The sequence below is a fragment of the Leguminivora glycinivorella genome, chromosome 5 (genome assembly GCF_023078275.1).
Source record: "Leguminivora glycinivorella isolate SPB_JAAS2020 chromosome 5, LegGlyc_1.1, whole genome shotgun sequence".
In the NCBI taxonomy this organism is placed as follows: Eukaryota; Metazoa; Arthropoda; class Insecta; order Lepidoptera; family Tortricidae; genus Leguminivora; species Leguminivora glycinivorella.
In genome coordinates, this window is record NC_062975.1 from 8,667,745 (window position 1) to 8,690,277 (window position 22,533).

Here is a 22,533-nt window from a genome sequence, read left to right on the forward strand (position 1 = left end):
AGCTGCAAATCCTTGTTATTCAAACGAAAATCACAATACAATTACCTTATCACATCTGAATACAGAATAAACAGTTCGCCGGTCCGCTCCCTCCCGAGTAACCTCGTATAACCCCGTCCCGTTTACACAGCGCCGGTCACAGATTTTAATATCAAATATCAATATTTGGATGCAATCAATCAAAGTTAATCACGCGAAAGCTATAAAAGCAAAATGAATACATTAAGTTCTTTGGTGGACGAACGCCAGTGCACTCGGGCGGACGGCCTTTTTTATATCGGACCTAATAATGAGCGATTAGAAAAAACTCGATGGGAACTATAGACATTGTATTAAGTACGTCGTAGTGACGTAGGCAACTTTAAGGATATTAATTGGAATAAATTAAAAGTCATAAGGGCGGAAGAAAATTAACTAACTATAAACTGACACGCTACATTTTTGGTGGTTGTTTATACTTGTCAAATTGTTTTGGTAATTAAAGTTTACCAACTTCAAAATTCATAGCTAAGACATGGTTTTTGTTCGATCTAAATTACAATGAATGTTAGGTAGAAACTAGAGCAAAACGCCGATTTGAAAAAGTTAACTAATTAGGTGACCTAGTAGCGTAGATGGCGATCGAGTCAGGCGAACTTTCGAGCGGTAAGCACCGGCAATAAAACTAAAACTGTTGTTTTCTCTATTTGGTAGCTATCGATTTTTCTAATTGTAACTACTACACTGTTGTTTTCTGTTCTATTTGGTGGCAATCGATTCTTCTAATTGTAACTAGTACAGCTACAGTGGACTAATCGATACCTCCGCCACGCGCGCCACTAGTATGTTTACAGAGTGCAACAAGGGGATAAAATTTTCTAATTGTAACTACTACACTGTTGTTTTCTGTTCTATTTGGTGGCAATCGATTCTTCTAATTGTAACTAGTACAGCTACAGTGGACTAATCGATACCTCCGCCACGCGCGCCACTAGTATGTTTACAGAGTGCAACAAGGGGATAAAAATAGATTGTAATTTCAAGCACGATATAGTACTTTACCTCGTACTTACCTAATAAGTACTTATGAATAAGTACACTCGGTGTAGAAGTTAACTAACCTACTAAGTAGGTATACCTATGTAATTAGACAGTGATGACGATGTCATGTTGTTAAGTTAATTAAAATTTTGACAACTAAAAAAAAAACTAAAAAATCGTTCATCCGTTCGGGAGCTACGATGTTAAACTTATAACACCCCTTCGTTTTTGCGTCGGGGGTTAAAAAAAAACGAAATCACATAACCTAATAATTGGCCATATTGTTTTGTGATATAGTTGAAGATCTTATCAATGAAACTATTAAGTCTACCTGTAGGTAGGCAACTGCTACTTACTGGTTTAAAAAAATGTCTACTTTTATTAGTTTTGACATGGTACTACACTAAGTGCATCACGCGCGAGTGTCACTTCACTTAATAAAGTGCATGCGCAATGCAGTTAATTTTTTAACCCCCGACGCAAAAACGACGGAATTTATAAGTTGGACGTGTCTGTCTGTCTGTCTATTTGTCTGTTTGTCTGTCTGTTTGTGTGTGTCTGTCTGTGGTATCGTAGCTCCCGAACGGATGAACCGATTTAGATTTAGTTTTTTTTTTTTTTGAAAGCTGAATTAGTGAAATGAAATAATGAAAATCGGTCCACTATGTCGCTGGGGGTTTTTTCAAAAATATAATTTTGTGGTTATGTAGAGCAATACTGTGCAAATGGTAACTGTACATCACAGGTAGTAATGTAGAAATTGCAGAACATTCTCATAAAGAGAAACATTCTTGAGAATGTTCGCAGAACATTCCCGCAACATGCAATTTATTACTTAAACAAGAGAATATACTTGAAATAATGTTTAAATGGGCATAATATAAAACTATATGTTATTATAGGTATTATATTGTCTATTACAGTTAGCTATTTTGTTGATAAGTGATAAGTTACCTAAATTCTCACTATAAGTTGCTTAAATTCTCACTATACTTCAGGGAACATTTCGACTTTCAGACTTCACAGTTTTAGTCCTGACTTTTTTAAATTAGGTACCGAACTATTATTTCTTGATGCCTGTTTTTGGTCATGCCAATATATGTATACAAAAAAAAAACGCTGTCAGGACCGAACCTGAGATTATCGGCATACGAAGCCAGCGCACTACCACGGGACTACGTCTTGACTTGCTGAGTTCGACGAAATTATGGTATAAACTACGAAGTTAGTAAGTATTCTGATAAATTCTCGTTTTCGAGAACATTCTCAGAAGTTACCGAAAATTCTCATGAGGAATGTTCTGCAACTTTGGAAACTTCTCGACCGTGCATTGCTAATCACAGGTCACAGTATTGCTCTTGTTATGCAGTTGATTTTATGGAGCAAGTAGGCCAAGTAGCAAATGGAGTGCGCTATCGGTATGGAATTATGTTGGTATGCACCTTCAAGGGCACTTCCAACAATTCAAATAACTTGGAAACACTAATTAATATCGTGAAGTCTTCACAGGATTATCGTAGTTCATGTAATCAGTCACTGCTGCACAATAGGACCGTTGCCACGTCACCCGACTGAGGAGAGGCGGTTAATGTATTGTGACGGCCAGTAATCAGTAAACTGCTTTAATGGCTAACGGCAGATTACACTTCATTATTGTTGACTAGCTTTTTCCCGCGGCTTCACATACTAATTTAATCTTGTTTTCCCATACAAACTTTGACCCCCATTTCAACCCTTGAAAGGGGAATTTGAAAAAATCCTTTCTTATTGCTCCTCTAAACATCATAAGGAACCTACATGCCAAATTTGAAATCTCTAGTACAAGCGACTTCGACTGTGCGTTGATATATGTCACTCAATCAGTCAGTCAGTTTCTTTTTATCCATACATACACTTACTAATATTATAAATGGGAAAGTGTGTGTGTCTGTTTGTTTATCCGTCTTTCTCGGCAAAACGGAGCGACGAATTGTCGTGATTTTTTAAGTGGAGATACTTGAAGGGACGGAGAGTGACATAGGCTACTTTTGTCTCTTTCTAACGCGAGCAAAGCCGCGTGAAAATGCTAGTATTTATATAATATATAGAATACAGAATGGAATGAGCGTCTGTGGCTATAAGTACGATTTTTAAAACGTAATAAATCGCCTTACAAATGATCCTAGTACCCCTTATCCTCCCTCAATGTTAAAATTATTAAAATCTTTTTTTTAGTTTTATTTATACAGGGTGGCCCGTCCCGTAAACCAACGCCAAATCAAAATGGGTGATAGAACATCTCATTAGCTATTATATTAAGCTTTATTTTACCTTATGAAAATGTCATGGTTTTCGAAATATTGACACTTTTTTTTTCTTTTTTTATTCACGTTTTATAAATTAAACGGTCTTTTGTAAAAAGTTGCTAAGATGCTATTGAGAAAACAAAACAAAAAATTGCAGATTTTATCGACAAAATAAATATTTTTCACTAAAAATTAAAATTCTGAAAAAACCCCCCGACCTCGACATAGTAGACCGATTTTCATGAAACATGGCTAAGAACACTCCCGACTAACTCAGCTTTCAGACAAAAAAAAACTAAATCTACATCGGTTCATCCGTTCGGGAGCTACGATGCCACTGACAGACACACACACAGACAGACAGACAAACAGACAGATAGACAGACACGTCAAACTTATAACAACCCGTCGTTTTTGCGTTGGGGGTTAAAAACGAATGGTTATCTCAGTGTATTAGAAAACGGACAGGTATAGTTACCGGATTTTTACTTAAAGACGTGCTCACGATATCAATTAACTTGGTATCGCTCCGCTTTCGAGCCATACCTATTATGATATTATGATAGATACTAAAGAGCGATAATGTATTGGAAAACAATGCCTTATTTATACTATGGGTTACTGATACTGATGGCCGAATGTCAGAGAGTGTTAGAAAGAAATACGACCTATACTTAAATTGAATTGAACACTAAGTTATAGATTATTTCAATTAGTTTTAAATTGACATGAATATCCTTATGTTTTTTTTACATACATATGTTATTCTTAATCATAATCATAAATTGAGACATCTAAAGCGCCTCAAAGATTAGCAAACACTTTTTAAAGAAATGCACGTTGAAGAAAAAAGTTGTGATTGAAATTACATTAAAAACTGACTGAAAGACTAGTAACTGATTTATCTAAATATAATATTTTAGATATAAGTAGGTGCTTACTACATAGGTAAATAGTATATAAGGGAGATACGTTTATAAGGCCTTATGGCGTAGATAATAAAGAATTTTAAAGGGCCATATACTTGCAGAGTTAGCATGAAAATTTGGAAAGGTTGCGCACGCCTGTATACAGCATAGATTACCCCACATAGACTGTGCATTGTGAAGCGTTGCGGCACTACACTACCTACTAAGCAAACCAAGGCAAATATTACTTTATCACAAAAACCCACATCATTAACTAAATAAATATTTTTAGCATATTTTATGAGAGCATAGAGCTGAATTTTACCTCCTAGGTATAGGTACCATACTAGTAGAGTAGACAAATAAAATTTTAATAGTTAAAATGTTTGAACTAATGATATTTTAAGTAGTTCAGTTCACCTCTATATTTATTTGAAGAAATTAATAAAAATTAAGTAACTAATGTAACTTTTCGTCAACGTTTTTTTTTTAATAAATGGAGACAGACGTCGGTGGTTCCCGGAATCGCCTCACATGCTTCGTCTACAAAGTAATCTGTGGCTGGCAGCAAATTCGGCCGCGTCTGGAAAGTTAAGCAATACTCCATTTCCGTTCGCGTGAGCTATGCCTGGGTACCGCCGAGCGCACAAGTGCTAGCTAAATATAATATAATATAATGTATAATATAATATAAAATAAAATGTGAGTGTTCACGGGAAAACGTCCCACTTTGTCGATTGCTATAAAGCCACTGTGTCAGTTTATTCATATAAAGATACAAGTAAATCTCGCCTTAATGGTAACCAACAAAGTGGGATGTTTTACTAAACACACAAATCATCTTCTTCCTAATGTTATCTCTAATTTTCTCAGTCGTAGAGTAGGTATTTCTAATAATATATATGTATAAATATAAATTATCAACCTGTTAACTACATACTTCACTATGAATGTCGTCGTATCGATATTTTGTAGGTAATAAAAAAAAATTGAGTAAACGCCTATCCTCTGTTTTGGTAATAAAAAACATTTACCTAGGTTCTTATATTAGACACTAACCTACATGTTTAATATTCGTATAAAAACATGTATTTATCTGATACTGAACCTTTATCAAATTTTTATTTTGAGAAAATATTGATAAGCATTAGATATCACTAAAGTAATATGGATTATAAGCATTATAACTTCCGCTGTTGAGATTATTTTCGACATTCCATAATTATGATTAGGATTATAAATTTGTGATTGTGACAGTATGTAACTAGGTAGGTACCTACTTAACCTTGGGCTAGTTTCCTATACTTAAAATAAAATATTTTATGCAGTGCACGAAACACAGCATTATTAGAAGAAATGTATGGACATTAGTTACCTATGTTTAAACATAATTTATATTTAATAAGTCAAAAAGAAAGATAAAGTAAAATAATTGACCGTAACGTCACTCCTCAGTATTTTATAGTAATTAGATATTAGCAAATCGTTATGACAGTTCTTAAGAACGATACGGTAGGGGTAAATTCTCCATACAAACGCTCTCGACTATTTCCTCCCTGGTTTTTGAAGATAGAGCAATGATTTTTTCAACACAGATTGTTATTATTTTTATCTGTATCGGACCGTTTTGATTTTTTTGATATTTGATATTCTGCTTTTTAAAGACTCTAGAGCCAATCAAAAATTTCCAAAAACGGCCTTTTTCATTGTGGCGCAAAAAAAGGTGTGATACTCAAGATTGGTAACAATTAACCAAAAAAGCTAAACGGTCCGACATAGATTATTTCATTGTTATTCAGATTCTCAAATTTCGTTCCGATCCGATTGATTAAGTTTTGAAGGAGGAAAGAGTCGAGAGCGGGACCTCGATTTTAAAGATTTTTTTGAAATATCTTTTGACCGAGTTGTTCTTAATGGTCAATTTTTTTTTCGATAAATCTAGTTAATATATAACACTTGCATATTTAACTAAAATTCCCAAGTTGAAAGGGGCTTTCCATTTTAGCATTTTCGCTACCGTATCCTCTTAAAAAGAAGCTGATGTGACTAGTTAGTAGGAAACTAGCCTATTTTATTTAGAGCCGTAGGGCGGCTGGTGAAAATTTCAGCAAGGCAACACAGAACAAAAAAAAATCCTACCTTAACATTAGGTACTTTACTAGTAATAAATTTTAGGCAAGCCGGTGGGAATCGGATTGTATGGACCAGCCGCTGCTGGTCTGGTAGGTAACAACAACAGTTGTTTGGTAGAAGAACATGTCAAATCATTACTTATGTATGTATAAACTTTTTATTTATTTATTTACTTCCATGTAGGTAAGTTGTAACACTTGTTCAGGGTACTGTCTAATCGCTGCCACTTAGCTTGGTACCTATAACTCTAAATTAGTAATTTGCCTTGTGCCCTCGCCAGTACCGATGTAAATTGGCCAAGTTTGGCGCATTGGTGCGTATTGTCGAGATAACTCGCCTACATGTGTTTTAGCGAGTTCGCGTTATTTCATTACGGTTCTGTTCGAGTCGACCGTCTTTTGTTTATGCATGCGCGCCCCAAACACGAATACTTTCGAGTTGTGTTTTGTTTTAATTTATTCGTTTAGGCTCGTGTTTAGCTGTGTTAGAATTTATAAGCACCATAGGTATCTACCCAGGTATTTTCTAGAGCAAAAATATTTACTGGGACAGTTATTGTTTAATCGATGCTGCTAATTATTTACCTATTGACATGCGCTATACGTTTAACAACAAACAGGTAGGTAATACCTATGTCAAAATCAGTTAAAAAGAAACTACAGCAGATTCCTCTTTTTTTTGTTCCAAGACAGTTGTAATGAAACCATCATAATTATAACATAGGTATGTAAGCAAGTTTTCATTTTAGCCTCATTATGATATTGAGTAATTGTATGAAGTAATCTTCACTTATCAGATTTAAATCGTCAAAACACCATTTTTAGCAAAAAAAGACCCTTGTTAATTCGGAATTCCGATTCCAGCCGCACCAAACATCATTATAACACACGACCAATTGTGCCGAATCGCAATAAGACTAAATAATCGATTAATTTAAATAATTTAGCGTCGTACGCACACAGGAGAGGAGGAGATGTCGCCGCGTACGCAGGCCCCGCCCCCGGCTAATTGCACCAATCTGCGGGTCGGTGCGCACGCACACACGCGCGGCGCACACACGCGCACGCACTCTGCACGCACGTTGCCAAACAGAGGATCCGATCCCACGATGCTCCTATGTAATGCATTGTTGGTGCCCTATTTAGCCGTGTTTGCATAGAATTACTATTCAAATGGGATCTTCTTTGACTACTTATATTTTTAATGGGAAATTAGGATGTTCTTAGAGTTTCAAATTAGTCATATGATAGTTATGATCTTATGATTGTTTATAATGGGAACCTTGCCATTACTTAGGTACTTTAAAAGAGTGTCATACCGTGCACGAAATAATGCATCAGATAATCATGAGAAAAAAATGGAGAGTAGTTTTTTTTTAATTCAAATATTTCAAATTATTTTTAATAACTCGGATTGAAATAATAAAATAGGTAAGTGAGTTGACCGTGACGTCACTCAACTCGAATACACTACCATGTTAGTTTCTATAAAATATTTAGCAAAACGTTCAAATTCGGTCGTGTTTTAATTAATCGCCACTCGTTTGGAACTTCCTTTTTTACGCACTTGTATCGTAATATACTATTTTGGGTGAGTTTATTTACAAAAAAACTATTTGAGAATTATAAACTTACAACATTGAGCACACCGTGCTTACACGTATGTAGGTATACGTTGCTTTTTTTCGACGAGTTGCAGCTAGAGATAAGCGCAATATACAAAACAACGTTGATTGACCGAAAGTGAATTGGAACTAGATATCAGAGCACCCAATTGCCAGCACTCAGAGTTTACAATAAAAGTGCAACATCCAGGGTTGCCAGATGGTTGGGATTTGGCGGGATTCTCCCGATTTTTCGCGTATCCCAACTATCGATAAATTGAGAAAGGAAACCGAAAAACCAGTTCGCAAAATCAAGTAGGTACCTATTGCTGCTATCCCAACTATCGATAAATTGAGAAAGGAAACCGAAAAACCAGTTCGCTCGGAATTAAAGGACAAATTGTTAAATGTATCGAAACTTGGAGAGTAACACAGTACCTACACATGGTGAACTAAATAACTATTTGAAAATATATATACTTAACTTAAAGACCATTAGCAATCTTCATTTATCGAATTGGAAAAAAGTAATTTGATTTTAGCTATTTTGCTTTTCCCCACATACCTAAGTCCCAAGGCCGGGGTTCGGGCAGACCAAAGAAGAGATGGCAGGATGACCAGGACGCTTATACCCCAAATGGTGGAAAAACGCCACAACAGGTTCGAGTGGAAAAAACGAGGGTAAGCCTTTGGCCTTTGCTCAGCAGTGGGACACCAAAAGAGACTAATAAAAAAAGATCCAAAATTCCGGAAAGTGTATCGTTTCTTCCGAAATTGGGATTTGATCTGGCAACCCTAGCATCCAATGTGCGACCACAGATAGTGAAGGGCTGATGAAACAGTCCGTCTTGTTCGGACGGGGGTAATTGGAAAAATCTCATTTACTGTCTAGCTAGTCGCCTAAACTTGTGGGGGAGGGAATAGGTGATTCTCTCTTGTTTTCGCTCTTTTAGTTCGGAGGACGGCGTGGATAAAGGATTTAATTTGAATCAGTTCGTCTCGACGTCAATATACTAACAAATACATAGTATATTGCGATCAATAGGTACCTACCTATTGTTAAAATCTTTAATTAAAGCCTGTCAGGAAATATATGACTACTGTCGAGAGGGGAAGATAATAATCTATACTAATATTATAAATGGGAAAGTGTGTGTGTCTGTTTGTTTTTACGTCTTTTACAGCAAAACGGAGCGATGACAGGACGTGATTTTTTAAGTGCAGATAGTTGAAGGGATGGAGAATGACATAGGCTACTTTTTGTCTCTTTCTAACACCCCTCTTCCCTAAAATGGGGGGTGGAAGTTTGTACGGAGCATTCCGCAATTTTCGAATTAACCGCGAGCAAAGCCGCGGGCGAAAGCTAGTATTTAGTCATGTATGTGTATGTGGTCAGGCTTTATGTACCTACTAAGTACATAACTTAGCCACACTTAGGTTAGAAACGAATTTAATTTAATCCAATTATTGTGTTATTTATATTTAGTAGCAAAATATTTAAAACTTCAACATTTTCAACATGTCAAAGTCACGTGTCCGTTACACAAATAAAACAAAACTAGCCACTAAAATGAATCGTAAACTAAAAAAAACAAATATTCTCCAAATGATCAATCGGGTGAGTAGATTATAAATCAAGCGGACGTGTCAAATGGAGGACCTCGGATCGAGTTACCCGGCGTTCCCATCACAACTTTGTAAACGATTAAAAAATATAATGTGACTTTCTCAAATAAAAGGTATCAAATTCTCGCTTAACATAAGGACGAAATCAGCATGTGGTTTCACACGAATACCCTATTATAGCGTTTTTATTCTGACATTTCGGTACCTTTTGCTTGGAAACGCCACAAATACAGGAGGGTGTCCTTTCAACAGACAAGCAAGACTTTTGAGATGCTCGTGAAACCTAGCTGTTGTTCTGTCGTGGATGTTATTGACACTGCTGGTCCAAAATGTTCACATTGTTCACGTAATCGGTCACAAAACACGTTCAAGTAAATTATTTGCACAAGACTGTATAGACAAAATGAGCCGTCGCAAAGTTTCTTATTTTCTACAAAATAAAAATTCCTTTGTACCTTATCTATCACGATTACCATGAAGAATTACTGAGTTATAGCTTTATAAACTTTGTGAAATGCTGTTCTCGAACTCATCAGGATTTGTCATTTGTCACTTTTAAATTAAACTTACAGAGTTACGACAAAATAAAAATAAATAAGAACACTAAACGTGAACGCCTTATACATTTAATCTTAAAAAAAACCGCAATAAATATAAACGACTAGTCACATTACTACCCCTTTTAAACCCCTCATTAAACTAGGTATCAGTCTATTTCGCGCCAGCAACATTCCAGAAAGCGTGTGTAATTGCAGAACGATGCAGAATAACGTAGATATCCTGGGCAAAAAACGCCTATTAGGCGAATAAGGCATCATGTGCAATTATCATCAAGACTACTTTTCACACGTAGGTGTCCAAAAACGGTAACATATGTAAAACGTATGTAAATTAATGCCTTTATAATTAAGTATGAAAAAGCTAAGAATTTGTACTTGCTTGACTAGCATTATCCTACAAAAACTCAAAGAAATACATGTGTTTATTCTGCAAAAACTAGCGAGAAATTGACATCAAAACTGGCAATGAACATTACATTTTGAGTTGTTACCTCGTGTTTATTGCAATCTATTTTTAAAATTATGAATACATTTTAATCTTTACTCGGATATAATTTATCCACTTGTCAAATTTTGGTTAAGAGGGCTTTCATGTGAAAAATAGTGAAATCGCAACCGAGCGCTTAATCATACCGTGTGTGGTATCATATTAAAGAGCTTTCCGAGTAGTTTACAAATATATAACATATTATAGGACTTTTTCTACTTGGTCTAACAAAATATGAGAAAATGTCCAGAAGTGGCAATAATTGTGACGGAGAAGGCTCGTTTTCAAAAAATTGCCAAAAATATATAATATAAATTTATAATCACTAAGGCATAAGAGCAATTTTAGTAAACGTTGCAGATTAATTTTGTACGAAAATAACTCCGATGTGATGTAGATTTTCAAAGAAATTGTCACATAATTTTAGGTAATTTCTGAAAAAAATTGAATCCGTCTTAGCCTTGTTTACTCTTTTAAAAACCTTATAATAAAAATGTAGTCTGAGAAGTTTGTAGTACAGGATATACGTATTATAAATTTACCAGTTTCAGTATTCCAAATTGTCCAAATAAGATCGACTAATCCAGCACTATACGCGGGTTTTCCTAAACGTGCATCAGAGAAAAATTCGTAATTAATTAGTTACTTTTCTAAAATCCAGTCTGATAAGTATCAAGATAATAAGATGCTCTAATTGAAATTTGAATTAATATATCTATTAGATAACGGAAAGTGTAGTATTTCACATTATTTTGACGTTTTTCTTGAAAGCAGCCTTAATAGGTTTTCTCTTCGCATTAATGTGGTTGTAGTGAAGTGTGTTTCACTCGGTAGCAATGTTTACTTTGTTTGTTTAATTTAACCCAACGCTCAAGGTTATATTTATTGACGTAAATTAGGAATATAAACAATACGAAGTATAGAATGAACAAAGTCGATACCTACAAGTGCCGAGTAGGCATCAAGACGGTGGTCAGGCGACGAAGCAGCAAGGTCGTAAACTGTCCGCGGTGAAAACGATCCCGGTTGTCATCGTAACAACTTTATGTGAACCTTACTACACTAAAAAGTACGTTTTATCACTGCTTGAGCAGCGCAGCTATCAACAAAGAAACTTTAAGGACAATTTTCAATGACATAATCCAGGATCTTAAAACTACTCAGACATTTTCATGACCCAGCTGGAAAAAGTTTAATTAAATAACTAAGTTGACCTAATCGTTTCATGGAAATCGATGTATCCAGTAATAACGTGTAATGGAGTGACCGGTCGTGGGCTTCACAAATGAATTCACCAAAAACAGATGTAATCAGAGCGACAAGAAGCCCGACACTCGACACGACACGATAACGACTCGCCCCGCCCGCATAAACCAGCGCACGTTACTGCTGGGAACAGGACCAAATCAATTCCCTGTTCCGATTCCGAGAAATGACACAGTTTCTTGACTGTCACATCACTACCGACGCACCGCTAAATAAATTCTAATCGCCCCCACGCGCGGGCACGCCAATCTGGCCTCTACGCACCCCGCTATAGATGAACTTTCCTCCGTGCCCCGCAGAGTCGTTAAACTATAAAGAAGAGCCACCTGTCTCCACGAAAAACTTTATAGCCTCCATAAAATTAAGCCTCAAAAGAAAAAACAAAACTCATCTCATTTTTTTAAGGGACCCCGAGTCCATTTTAAATCGTGTTTACCTAACTTGTCACCTACAGAATGGCGAGTTTGAGTTGTCCGGGCCGTTGAATTAATTGAGGAGTTTTGAAGAGATATAGTCTGATGTACGATAAGCCCGATGCTGCCTACCGGCGGCAGGCCCTGCTCGGCTCGCTGCCGCGTTGAGATTCCTTGCGAATCGGAATTTCGCTAAAATGACATAGCAACTAAACAGGTTCTCGTAAGATTAAACAATTGCCGAAGGAAGGATAATGTTCAAGTAGGTGTGCATAATTTTGGATTCCTTGAACATCGACATTAGGTATCTATTAAATACTCGTATTTAAATTGGCAACTCAAAATCTACAAGAATCATCATGATGTTAATGATTATGCTTAGTGCTGAGTTTTTTTACTAAGATAATAAGACAGTGCTTTACTTTACTTACCATGCGAGCTGACCGCGGCCGAGTAGGAGGGGTGCATTTGCTGGTGGTAGTAGCGGGCGCGGCTGTGATGGCCGCCCTCCAGCGGGGAGTGGAAGAACCCGTCCCCGTTCGCGTCCGAGTTGACGTCGCCGGCGGCCGGGCTGCCGTTCACGCGGCTGTCGTACCAGCGCTGCTGCAGCGTGCCCGCGCCCGCGCCCGCTCCGCCACCCTCTCCGCTCATGTCCATGACCGCTGCTCCGACCTCACAAACCATGCATCGCTTTTACACACACGCACTATAAGTCCGCTCCCCTATCCGCATTTCAACAGTCAGTCTAATGTGACTCGATTACAGACGCGTAACCGAACTCAGTGCTAGCATCGCGAGGATTCACGTGCTCGGCCAGTCCATGCCCCGTATCTGAAACAATAGATAAACATGAAATAGGTATCACACATTTATGTAACCGCTTCGGTTGTCCTTGCGCAACTTCAAAGAACTAAATAATATTCACGGGTCGGTATTTTGTCAAAAAGAGACAATCAATTAAGATAATACAGGTGCGTTATCGAAAGTCGTCAGCGCTATCGGGTCGCTTGCACTTTGATTAACTGATTGTGCGAACAAGGCGATATGGCGGCGATAAGCGATAAACGCGTATTAAGCGGTGTTAGCCAACCGAGCTGTGATTTTTATTGCCACTAAATTCCTGAAGATATCAGTGAGCCAGGGAAATTTGTAATTCTGATATGCTAGTATTGATTTTTAAACAGTCATTTGTTAGCGATTAACTTTTATATTTAACTAATTTAAGTATTGAAGATGAAGTTGGTTACTTAATTGCATGACTAGGAAAATTAACTGAAAGGAGTTAATTGCAACTGCTGATGAGAATTATTTATTTAAAACAGCAACACGAATATTAAAAAAATCATATTTTTAGAAATGAATCTATATACACGGCTCTAGCAAATAGCTGAATTTTAATAAGCGTGATGTATCAACGCTTATACTTATTTTATTTATAAAATCATTAAACGCTATACTTATATAATTATCTTGGTTCTTATGACGGCTATAACGTTCTGATTCTGACGCTTGCAGATTTATATAATAAAATCTTAATTTAATTTTGTTTTCTATACCTATCAATCAAGAAATTCTTTAAAATAGTTGTGGCTTATTATTTCAAGACATTTTTACTTTATGACGATTTTTTTCGTTCTTTTTATAAAAGACATGGGCATTTTTTCCTAAATATCAATTTTATCTACCTACTCAAATAATCTACCATAAAAATCAAAACCATATTGCAATAACGTCCTCATTGTTAGCGTTTTTTGTTTTCAAATATTATGACAGACTCCTAATTAATTTAAGTGCTTTAAATTAACCGTTGAAAAAGTCTGAAACTGTAACGCAACTGATTTATTAGGTTTTTTGTAAAGACAGCAGAGAACATCATGCGAGAATTCGTCTGAAATATAATTTATTCTAATTTACAATGCTTTCTGAATATAAAAATACTGCAAGTTGCGTGCTATAAGATAAGTTATTCGAAAAAATAAATCTATGAGTGTTTTTTTTTACAACTGTAGGTACACAAATCATCAATAATACTACTAAAGAGGATCGAGTATTATTAGAGAGTTACTGTCGAAGTAAAATGTGTAATCACAGTGCATAGACTGCCATCTCTTGACAAAGGCTTAAAACTTTTGAACCTCAATTTTGACAATTTGGCCCATATCCTTAGCTTGATATGTTTTAAAATGTCAAATAAATATTAATATTAAATTAACCCATTCATGGCCAAGGAGTGTCGAGCGTACACAATGTACACATCACGCCGGGCCACCATTACAAACCGTTTTTAGCTAAAACGCGTGACTCAGCTCATGGGTCTCTGGCCTGGCGTGAACGCAAAATAAATTGCCGCTTATGAATCCGGCCAGTTGAACAATCTTATGCAACATTTTTACTAACCAACTGTTTTCTGTTCATAAAAAAATAAATGTATTTGTACTATTGTTGCTATTTGTAAGAATTAACATTTTATAGTCTGACCAGAAATATATGATTGTCAAGAGGATGCTGTTATTCTCATATAATTAATTAATTATACGGTTCAGAAAAGTATTTAAAAATATTTATAATGAAATTCAGCAACTTAGCGCGTGATTATGTATATTTCTAGTCATCCATAGCCAAGGTCACAAAAATCACAAAATACGAAATCACTGAAGAGCACTGGGAGGAGTATAAAGTCGCCAACGAATAAATCGTGACTAAATAGAATTTCCCATATTACTCTAAAATACATCCTAATAGAGGGGATGGGAAAAATAATTTCTTGAGTTTTTGTCAAAAATACCGTGTGAAAGATAAGACGACCGCTTAATCCGCCGCTGCTCAGGTGCATTCATTGTTTATTAGCCAAGTGTCACCGATAATCTTACATGTGGCCGGTCATGATCTTTGTTTTGGTAAGCGTCATTATAATAGAAACAATAGAGTACTTAAAAACTGTTATAATCACCACGCAAATGTTTAGAAAAAAACTTGTCTTGTAAATATTTGTCACGCACTTTTATGATAATACTATATAATTACTATTTAGTTTGTGACTGTTTAAGCCGCTCTGTTTTTGTAATGAAACAAAAATATAGAATATAGCATGTTTGTTGCAATAACGTTTGGCGGGCCGTTCTTACCGACGTAGTATAAAAAAAAGTTGTTTGGTTCTTGAAATGTTGCTTGCCATCCAAACCGTAATCCGTTGTAAAATGGTACAATTTGCAACGAATTTCGTCATGAAATAAGCTTTAAAACAATGCAATAAAGTTTATTTTTGCGTGCTATGAAAATATGTGTAGTTTTTACAAGTAGCGCCAGGCCACGGTGACCCATACCTTGAGTCGTGTCTATAACTTCAGGCATATATATATATATATTATATATTATTTATATTTTTGAAATGTGGATTCATCCATTTGCTTGGAACACGTATGTATCTCGAATTTCAGAATATTTACTATATTACACTTATAGTAAACCAAACTTGAATATTCTCGACCCCATTTCACTAAAAAAAACATGTTTACAATGTTTTTTTCATTATACCTTATTAAAATGGTTGTTAGCTCAAATTATACTTACATTATTACGATATATTACGTTTTGTTTGTTTAAATCAGAATTTATTCAGGACTCACATGCGAGTCATCGGCCCTGCGGAACTGTTTCACCATGACTCATAAGCTGAGTTGCTGGCCCTGAATGGGTTAACGCCATCTAGCTGAGCGTACACCAAAGGTGTAATGCCATCTAGGACACCTTGACAACCGATGCAACAATACTTGTGATAAGAAAGACATTTTCGATAAGGTTCGGAAATCAAACGCCGCCGTTTATGCGCAGACGCACCGAGTACCTAAGTGCTGAATTATGATCTAAAAAAAAGTTCATAAGTTATTTACATCGCCACGTCAAATCTTATCATTTTGAGCTACAAAATGTCCCACAGTTGCTTGGATACAAAATAAAAGTGTCACCGTCGAAAACAATTAAAGGTCACGCTCATAGAAACCTAAACATACCTACTAGGTTGTAGGTTGGTTACTAAGTTCTGTTAACAGAGTTTTGACTCATAAAGTATAAACATTTTAAATTTATAAGATGCATGAATGTTTTCAAAGCTTATATTGTACTCGTCAAAGTGTAAAAATGAAACGGCCAGAAATTTTAATCACATTCCTACTTAATATTTGCATAATTATTTGTAAACTTTGAAATGCTCATCAGACACAAACGCGAGGCCAAATTATGAAATGAAAATTGCACTTTTATAAAAATCACGGTTACAATTATCCAGGAGTAACAAAAGTTAATAACTATTAATGATGTATATTAAACTACGTTTTAATTATTTTATGATCATGACCCCAACTTGGTTTCAAAGAGCACACACACTGTGCCATAGAGATTTTTTTAACAATGCGTGTTTTTTGAGGTTTTCGCAGAATAAAAGTAAAAGGTCTAAATAAATAAAAAAGTTTATAATAAAAATAAGAAAATAAAATTAATTACTTCTTCTGTACAATGGTATAAACGTACACATGTCAAAAACGCACATTAAATAAACTTTTTAACAAAAAATAAAACCGCCTTCAAGAATAAGCGCGTTACAAAACACGGAGAAACTAAAAAGCAAAAAATAATAAACCTTTGAATTCAGATTTCTTATCGGATTGCAATAATCTAAACATCCAAATTATAAACAAATCAATTATTTTTGTAAAAAAAAAACAATCAGTCGAATTGAGAACCTCCTCCTTTTTTTGAAGTCGGTTAAAAATTGGTAGATTTTATAACAAAAGCCATTTTTAAAAAACGTTTTATGCATTTGTTAACAATATTTTGCATATATGATATTTCTTCACCTCTCAGCAAAACTGTGCACAAATACAACATACCTAACAGTTACTATATTCTCTAAGCGTAAATGATGTGAAGGTTCAGTGATAAAACAATAAACACTCACCAATATTAGATCAGATAAGTAATGTGGTTGTATCCGACAGATCTACCAACATAAATATTGCCCCAAATAAAATCAGATCAAAGAAATCACAACCTACTTAACCGTTATCTGACGATCGACTGGGAATGGATATGGTGATAAGTAAAAAAGAAATCACAATTTTTATCGCAAATTACTTTTTTGGTAGTGATATCTTCACGATAAATCTATGATAAGTGGTAAATCTTCGAATCAAAGGAACCTGCAATTGATAATGCTTTGTTAAAATTTAAAATTAAATTGATAGGGCCATTGACGTTTTGACCTTAAGATATCTATCAATCAAATTAGTCATTAAGTCGTTATCAATGACATCTGTAATACTCGTATCTGCGCCTATGCAATTTTATAGTACATATATGACATATGTATTGCAATTAAAAAGATTATAGACACAGTATAAAACCAGTAATAACTGCCGCGCGGTGTGTCCCCCTCCCTCCCCTCGCATGCATAAACTGGGCTGGGATTGCAATCGGGGCCGCGTTTGCGCGCTGTGTTGAAAAAGACGTCAGCACCGAAGACATATTTTCGTTAGAGTGTTTATGGGTGTATGGAAAGTTCTCAAAATGCAGAAATGTCATTCTTTAGAATTCCTAGACACCCAGAAAAGTAAGTGGTTGTTATATTTTTGCAGTGTTAGGTACATTATTGCTTACGTAAATGGCGTAAAAGTAAACATCTATTCAAACATTTTATGTAAATATGATTTCGTCAGTATTTAAGAAACAAATACGTACTTGAATCTTTATTAGATAAAAAGGTAGAAAGAGCGTTGGTACTAGCATAGCGCCATACACAGTTACTAATACGAGTAGGACAGTAGGTACCTACGTTTCTAGTAGGACAGTAGGTAACTACCTACTTAGATGTTTGTACATATTTCCTTTATTTATCTTTTCTCTTAAGCTAGGTTTTTTACAATATGAGTATAAAAGTAAAATTAAAAAAAACACTTACAAAACAATATAAAAACATATAAACAAATACATATTATTATTATTGTATTTTTTTTGTTTTAAATAATTCTTAGTATAACATATAAATTACCCCATAGATGATGTGAAAAGTCCTCGTCATAAATATCTCATTTTGCTCCTTGTTACACAATCTACTATTGCGCGTATGAGAGTAATATATTTATAATGATTTTTTGTGTCTTCAATACTGACTAATGTGGTGTCATGACGTGGTATTGTTATACTAAAACCTACTTACAGTTAATAGTACCTATTAGATTTACAACAACTTACATTGTACGAAGTCGATTATAGTAACGTTGTACAACCCTGCGTGACCTTGCGCAGTAGTAACGACCGCGCCGCCGCTGCCGGAGATTAACTACTGATATATCCTTATACTGTGACTATTAGGTAATGTGTCAAAGTAGCTGACTTACTAATCTCATTATGCAAAGGGCTGGTAAATTATTTAATATCATGTTACCAGACTTTTAAATGTGACCAGGCAAGCATGGTCGCATGTTAAACGATATAACGTCAGGCCGTCCTTTTCGCACTATTAAGTTAGTGCGATAGGGACACACCGATGCGATAAAATTGATCGAACTAGTGTGCTACGCCCGCTAGGCGACCGTACCTACGGCAACGAATCAAAATAACAGTTTGTTCACCCAAATAGGTACCTACATATGGTACAGGTTTGATTTTCAGTCCTGTCCGCATCCCTTTAGTTAAAAGCTCTTTTTTATAAAGAAATCATATACATATATATCAATATATGTATGTACATATCTGTACTCCAGTACCAGTTCTACGATTATTTTACGCCGAATATGCAGATAAAGTTTTTTGGACTGTTAATATTTTCATACCTCCTACACTTCTGTCTAAATCAATTGATACAACCCATCTTATTAGATTTTATTATACCTATTTTATACAAACATATTATGAGTGTTAAAACATTCATTATATTCATTAGTCATAAGTTATTATCGACATATAATAAAATCTAAGATTTATTTAATTAGGTAATTATACTATGGAGACAATAACATGTTCATCAGGCATAAGATATAGGTAATATAAAAATATATTTGTGTAGTTTAGAAATGATACCTAATAATATGACAAACAGCATCTAGTTACTGTATTAAGCATGAATACCATTTGAAAAAAGTTAAAAAAAAAATGTTTAATGGTTAGATTGACACAGGACCTGCCTTTATAAACTTGCACCTATATGTCCACAAATATACAAATTTTATAGTTACAATAAGATATTAATACTTTGCCTAATTTTACATAACTACCGATATTTGTAGATAACACTTGTTATTTCAACATGATTCCTAATCTGTTTACGCAAATAGACGATATCTGTCCGATGATCGTGATTTATTACGATATATATTATTATCTACACGCTTAAGTTCAGATAAATTTGTTATCTATGTGTTACTGGAACTTTTTAGCGAGGAATTTTATTGTAAGAATGAAAGATTTGTTGGAAGCTATTAAGTATTCCTAATGTCCAACTAGCATTATGATTATAATTATAAGCATGTTAATGTATGTACAGTCACGGACTTTATTGTTGATCCACTTCTAGCTCATTTTATACTGGAAAGTCATAGCTTAACTATGCTTAATTATGAGATGCCCAGTATAAAATGAACTAGAAGTAGATCAACAATTAAAGTCCGTGACCGTACCTAGCTAAATTTGTTTCATTTATAAGTATTTTACATTTTTTTATTTATTAAAAAACAATATTAATAATTAATGATGTCTAAAACCAAAATAACTTGCCAATTTCATTGTCCTGTCTGGGTGCACCTTAAATCTATAAGTACGTTGTAATTAGGAACTAAACTACATGGTTAGGTAACTCCTATGTATTCATGTAATACCACTACCAGTACCAGGTACAAACGCCAATAATTAATGAATTATTTATGTTTAATATTATTGTTCTAATTAGGATAAACAAAACAATTAAAGTACCAACCTACCTTAGCTATACGTAACCTAATGACCCTTGGTCGATGCTTTGATGCGATGATTATTAAAAGCTAATAATTATATCCGTTTTTCTTCTACACTTTATTTTCCTTTCCGTCGGGCGCCGCACAGAAGCAAGAAGCCACAATGCTTGTCGTTTTAAATCAAAACAGCTCTACGGTAGAGTAGCTAATTATATCATATTTGTGACACACTATGTGCTTCATTATCCATGCAATTAATAACCTAAGTAACTAATGTGTCGTATCGTATCCATATCTTATTGTCATTGTTAAATGTAAGTTAGATTGAATAGGAACATTTTGATTTATAGGTTAACTAAATAACTGGATACCAATAGAAAAATCTTGGTAATAGCTTCAAGTAATTCAGCAATTGATGCATTAATTTATTTTAATGATATTGATATGATTAAGATCTAGAATAAGATGAAAGTGAAGATCGTCACGGCCATCCTTATCCCTAGTGTTATTGATTCTTATCAGATGATAAGATCACCTACATGGAACCGTACTTAATTTACATTATGTTTATATAATATAGATACCTGTATTTCCCTTATCAAATGCGAATCACTTAGTCGATCACAATCACTGGTTATCACTGAGTATAGAAAACACACTGAAATCATGCGCTCCATTCCGTTTGCAGTTTCATTTTCATCAATTAAAAATTCATCACACACAAGTACTGAGATCTATTGTTTGATCCGTTCGTAATTAGAATTTGGAATAACAAAACAGTGTGTATGCGCTTGCGCACCGAACAGCGACCGGGGAGCGGCGTCGTTGGGACGCGGCCCGACACTAAACCAGTCCCAACACTTTTTGTTGTTCGCGCGCACGATCGGCCTCCCTCGGCTGCGCTCGGCATTTCCAACGGCCGTTCGGCTCGGCCTGCCCCCCGATTGGTGCTCCTCACCCACGGGCGGCCTAGGTGGGCGGGGTTTGCCGTTGGAATGGGAGTGTTTGCTTTTTAAATTTTCTTTTTCTCTTTTTGGGCGGGAGTGCGATAGTGTGTGTTTAGTCGCGCGGCGCGCTTGATGAATGACGGTGGTTACAATGGAAGCACTTTTATAATTTTGTCATGGATGCCGGATGACTTTAAACAATTATCTGAATGATATTGATAGGTATCATAATTTTGCCGTAACTAAGTTAATTATTAATGGCATAAAAAATAATTTGACTACCTACGTGATAATGATAATATCGTTCGATTTTATTAATTCTGATAAGAAATCTATAAACTAAAAAGGTAAATATTAGGTACTTACACTGAGGGGCCTATTCGAGCCATCATATTGACAAGTCATAATATGGCTACCATTGCACCTAAGTATGCCATATTATCATCATTAGTTATCAACTAATCATTACACTTTACTAATTTATTGAAACGTTTTGCCAAGGTAGTATTTTAGGCATATAAAGCTTAATAGGTACCTACTATCTCACTAGTAATTACCTACCTACCTACTGTATTAGGTAGGTACCTACTTAGTATTAGTTAAGTAGGTATAGGAAGGTGTAGGTATTACCTACCTATTGTTTCTACTAGACTAGTTTGCCTATTACTCATCTTAGCAATTACTCAAGTTCATTATCTTACGTCTAACTTTATATTGCTTAAGTTTTATTAGTTAAATAAAGGTACTAGATTTAGACACCTACTGAAGTAAATCCACAAACCTACGGACCAAATTATAACATGTAAGCGTGAACAAATGTTGCCACAGTTTGGCCAGTGTCGTTCTCATCCATATTAAAATTATTGTTTCGTCGTAGGTTTAAGTTTCACCCAGACGGGACAATCAAATTGGCAATTTGATCAGCTAATCTATATAACAACTTTTTCAGTGATATCGACAGATTAAAAGGTCTGTAAACCCCTTAGAGATAAAATTATAATTTCAAACCAGCAATAATGTATATGAAAATTATAAGTATAGATATTTATGAAAGTAGGTACAAAATAGACAAAATGTTACAACTCGACTATAGTGGACAATGTTTCGGATTGTTTTATTATAAAAGTAACCTAACTGATGATGATGATGACGAAATAACGGAGCCTGGAAATTAATAATATTTTAATAATTAAAGACTAGTTATCATCGGACAGAGAGAGTGTCTTATTTTTTACTTACAGGCTCGGAAACCTTTTTATGCTTTAAAACTAGTGGGTAAAACGCATCGAACAAACCAAAATTTGTACCTATTATTTGAAACGAATATAGCGGACCCCAGGCT

At 35.1% G+C, this 22,533-nt stretch overlaps 1 protein-coding gene across 1 annotated transcript in view; it reads right to left on the minus strand.

Annotated features, from left to right (window-relative positions):
* Window positions 1-21,080, minus strand: part of LOC125226203 (GATA-binding factor C-like) — a 94,824-nt gene extending 73,744 nt beyond the window's left edge. Inside the window, 2 exon segments of the mRNA XM_048130121.1 lie at window positions 12,733-13,132; window positions 20,829-21,080. Coding sequence (XP_047986078.1) covers window positions 12,733-12,985 — 253 coding nt within the window. The 5' untranslated portion in view covers window positions 12,986-13,132; window positions 20,829-21,080.
* Between the last annotated feature and the right edge of the window lie 1,453 nt (window positions 21,081-22,533).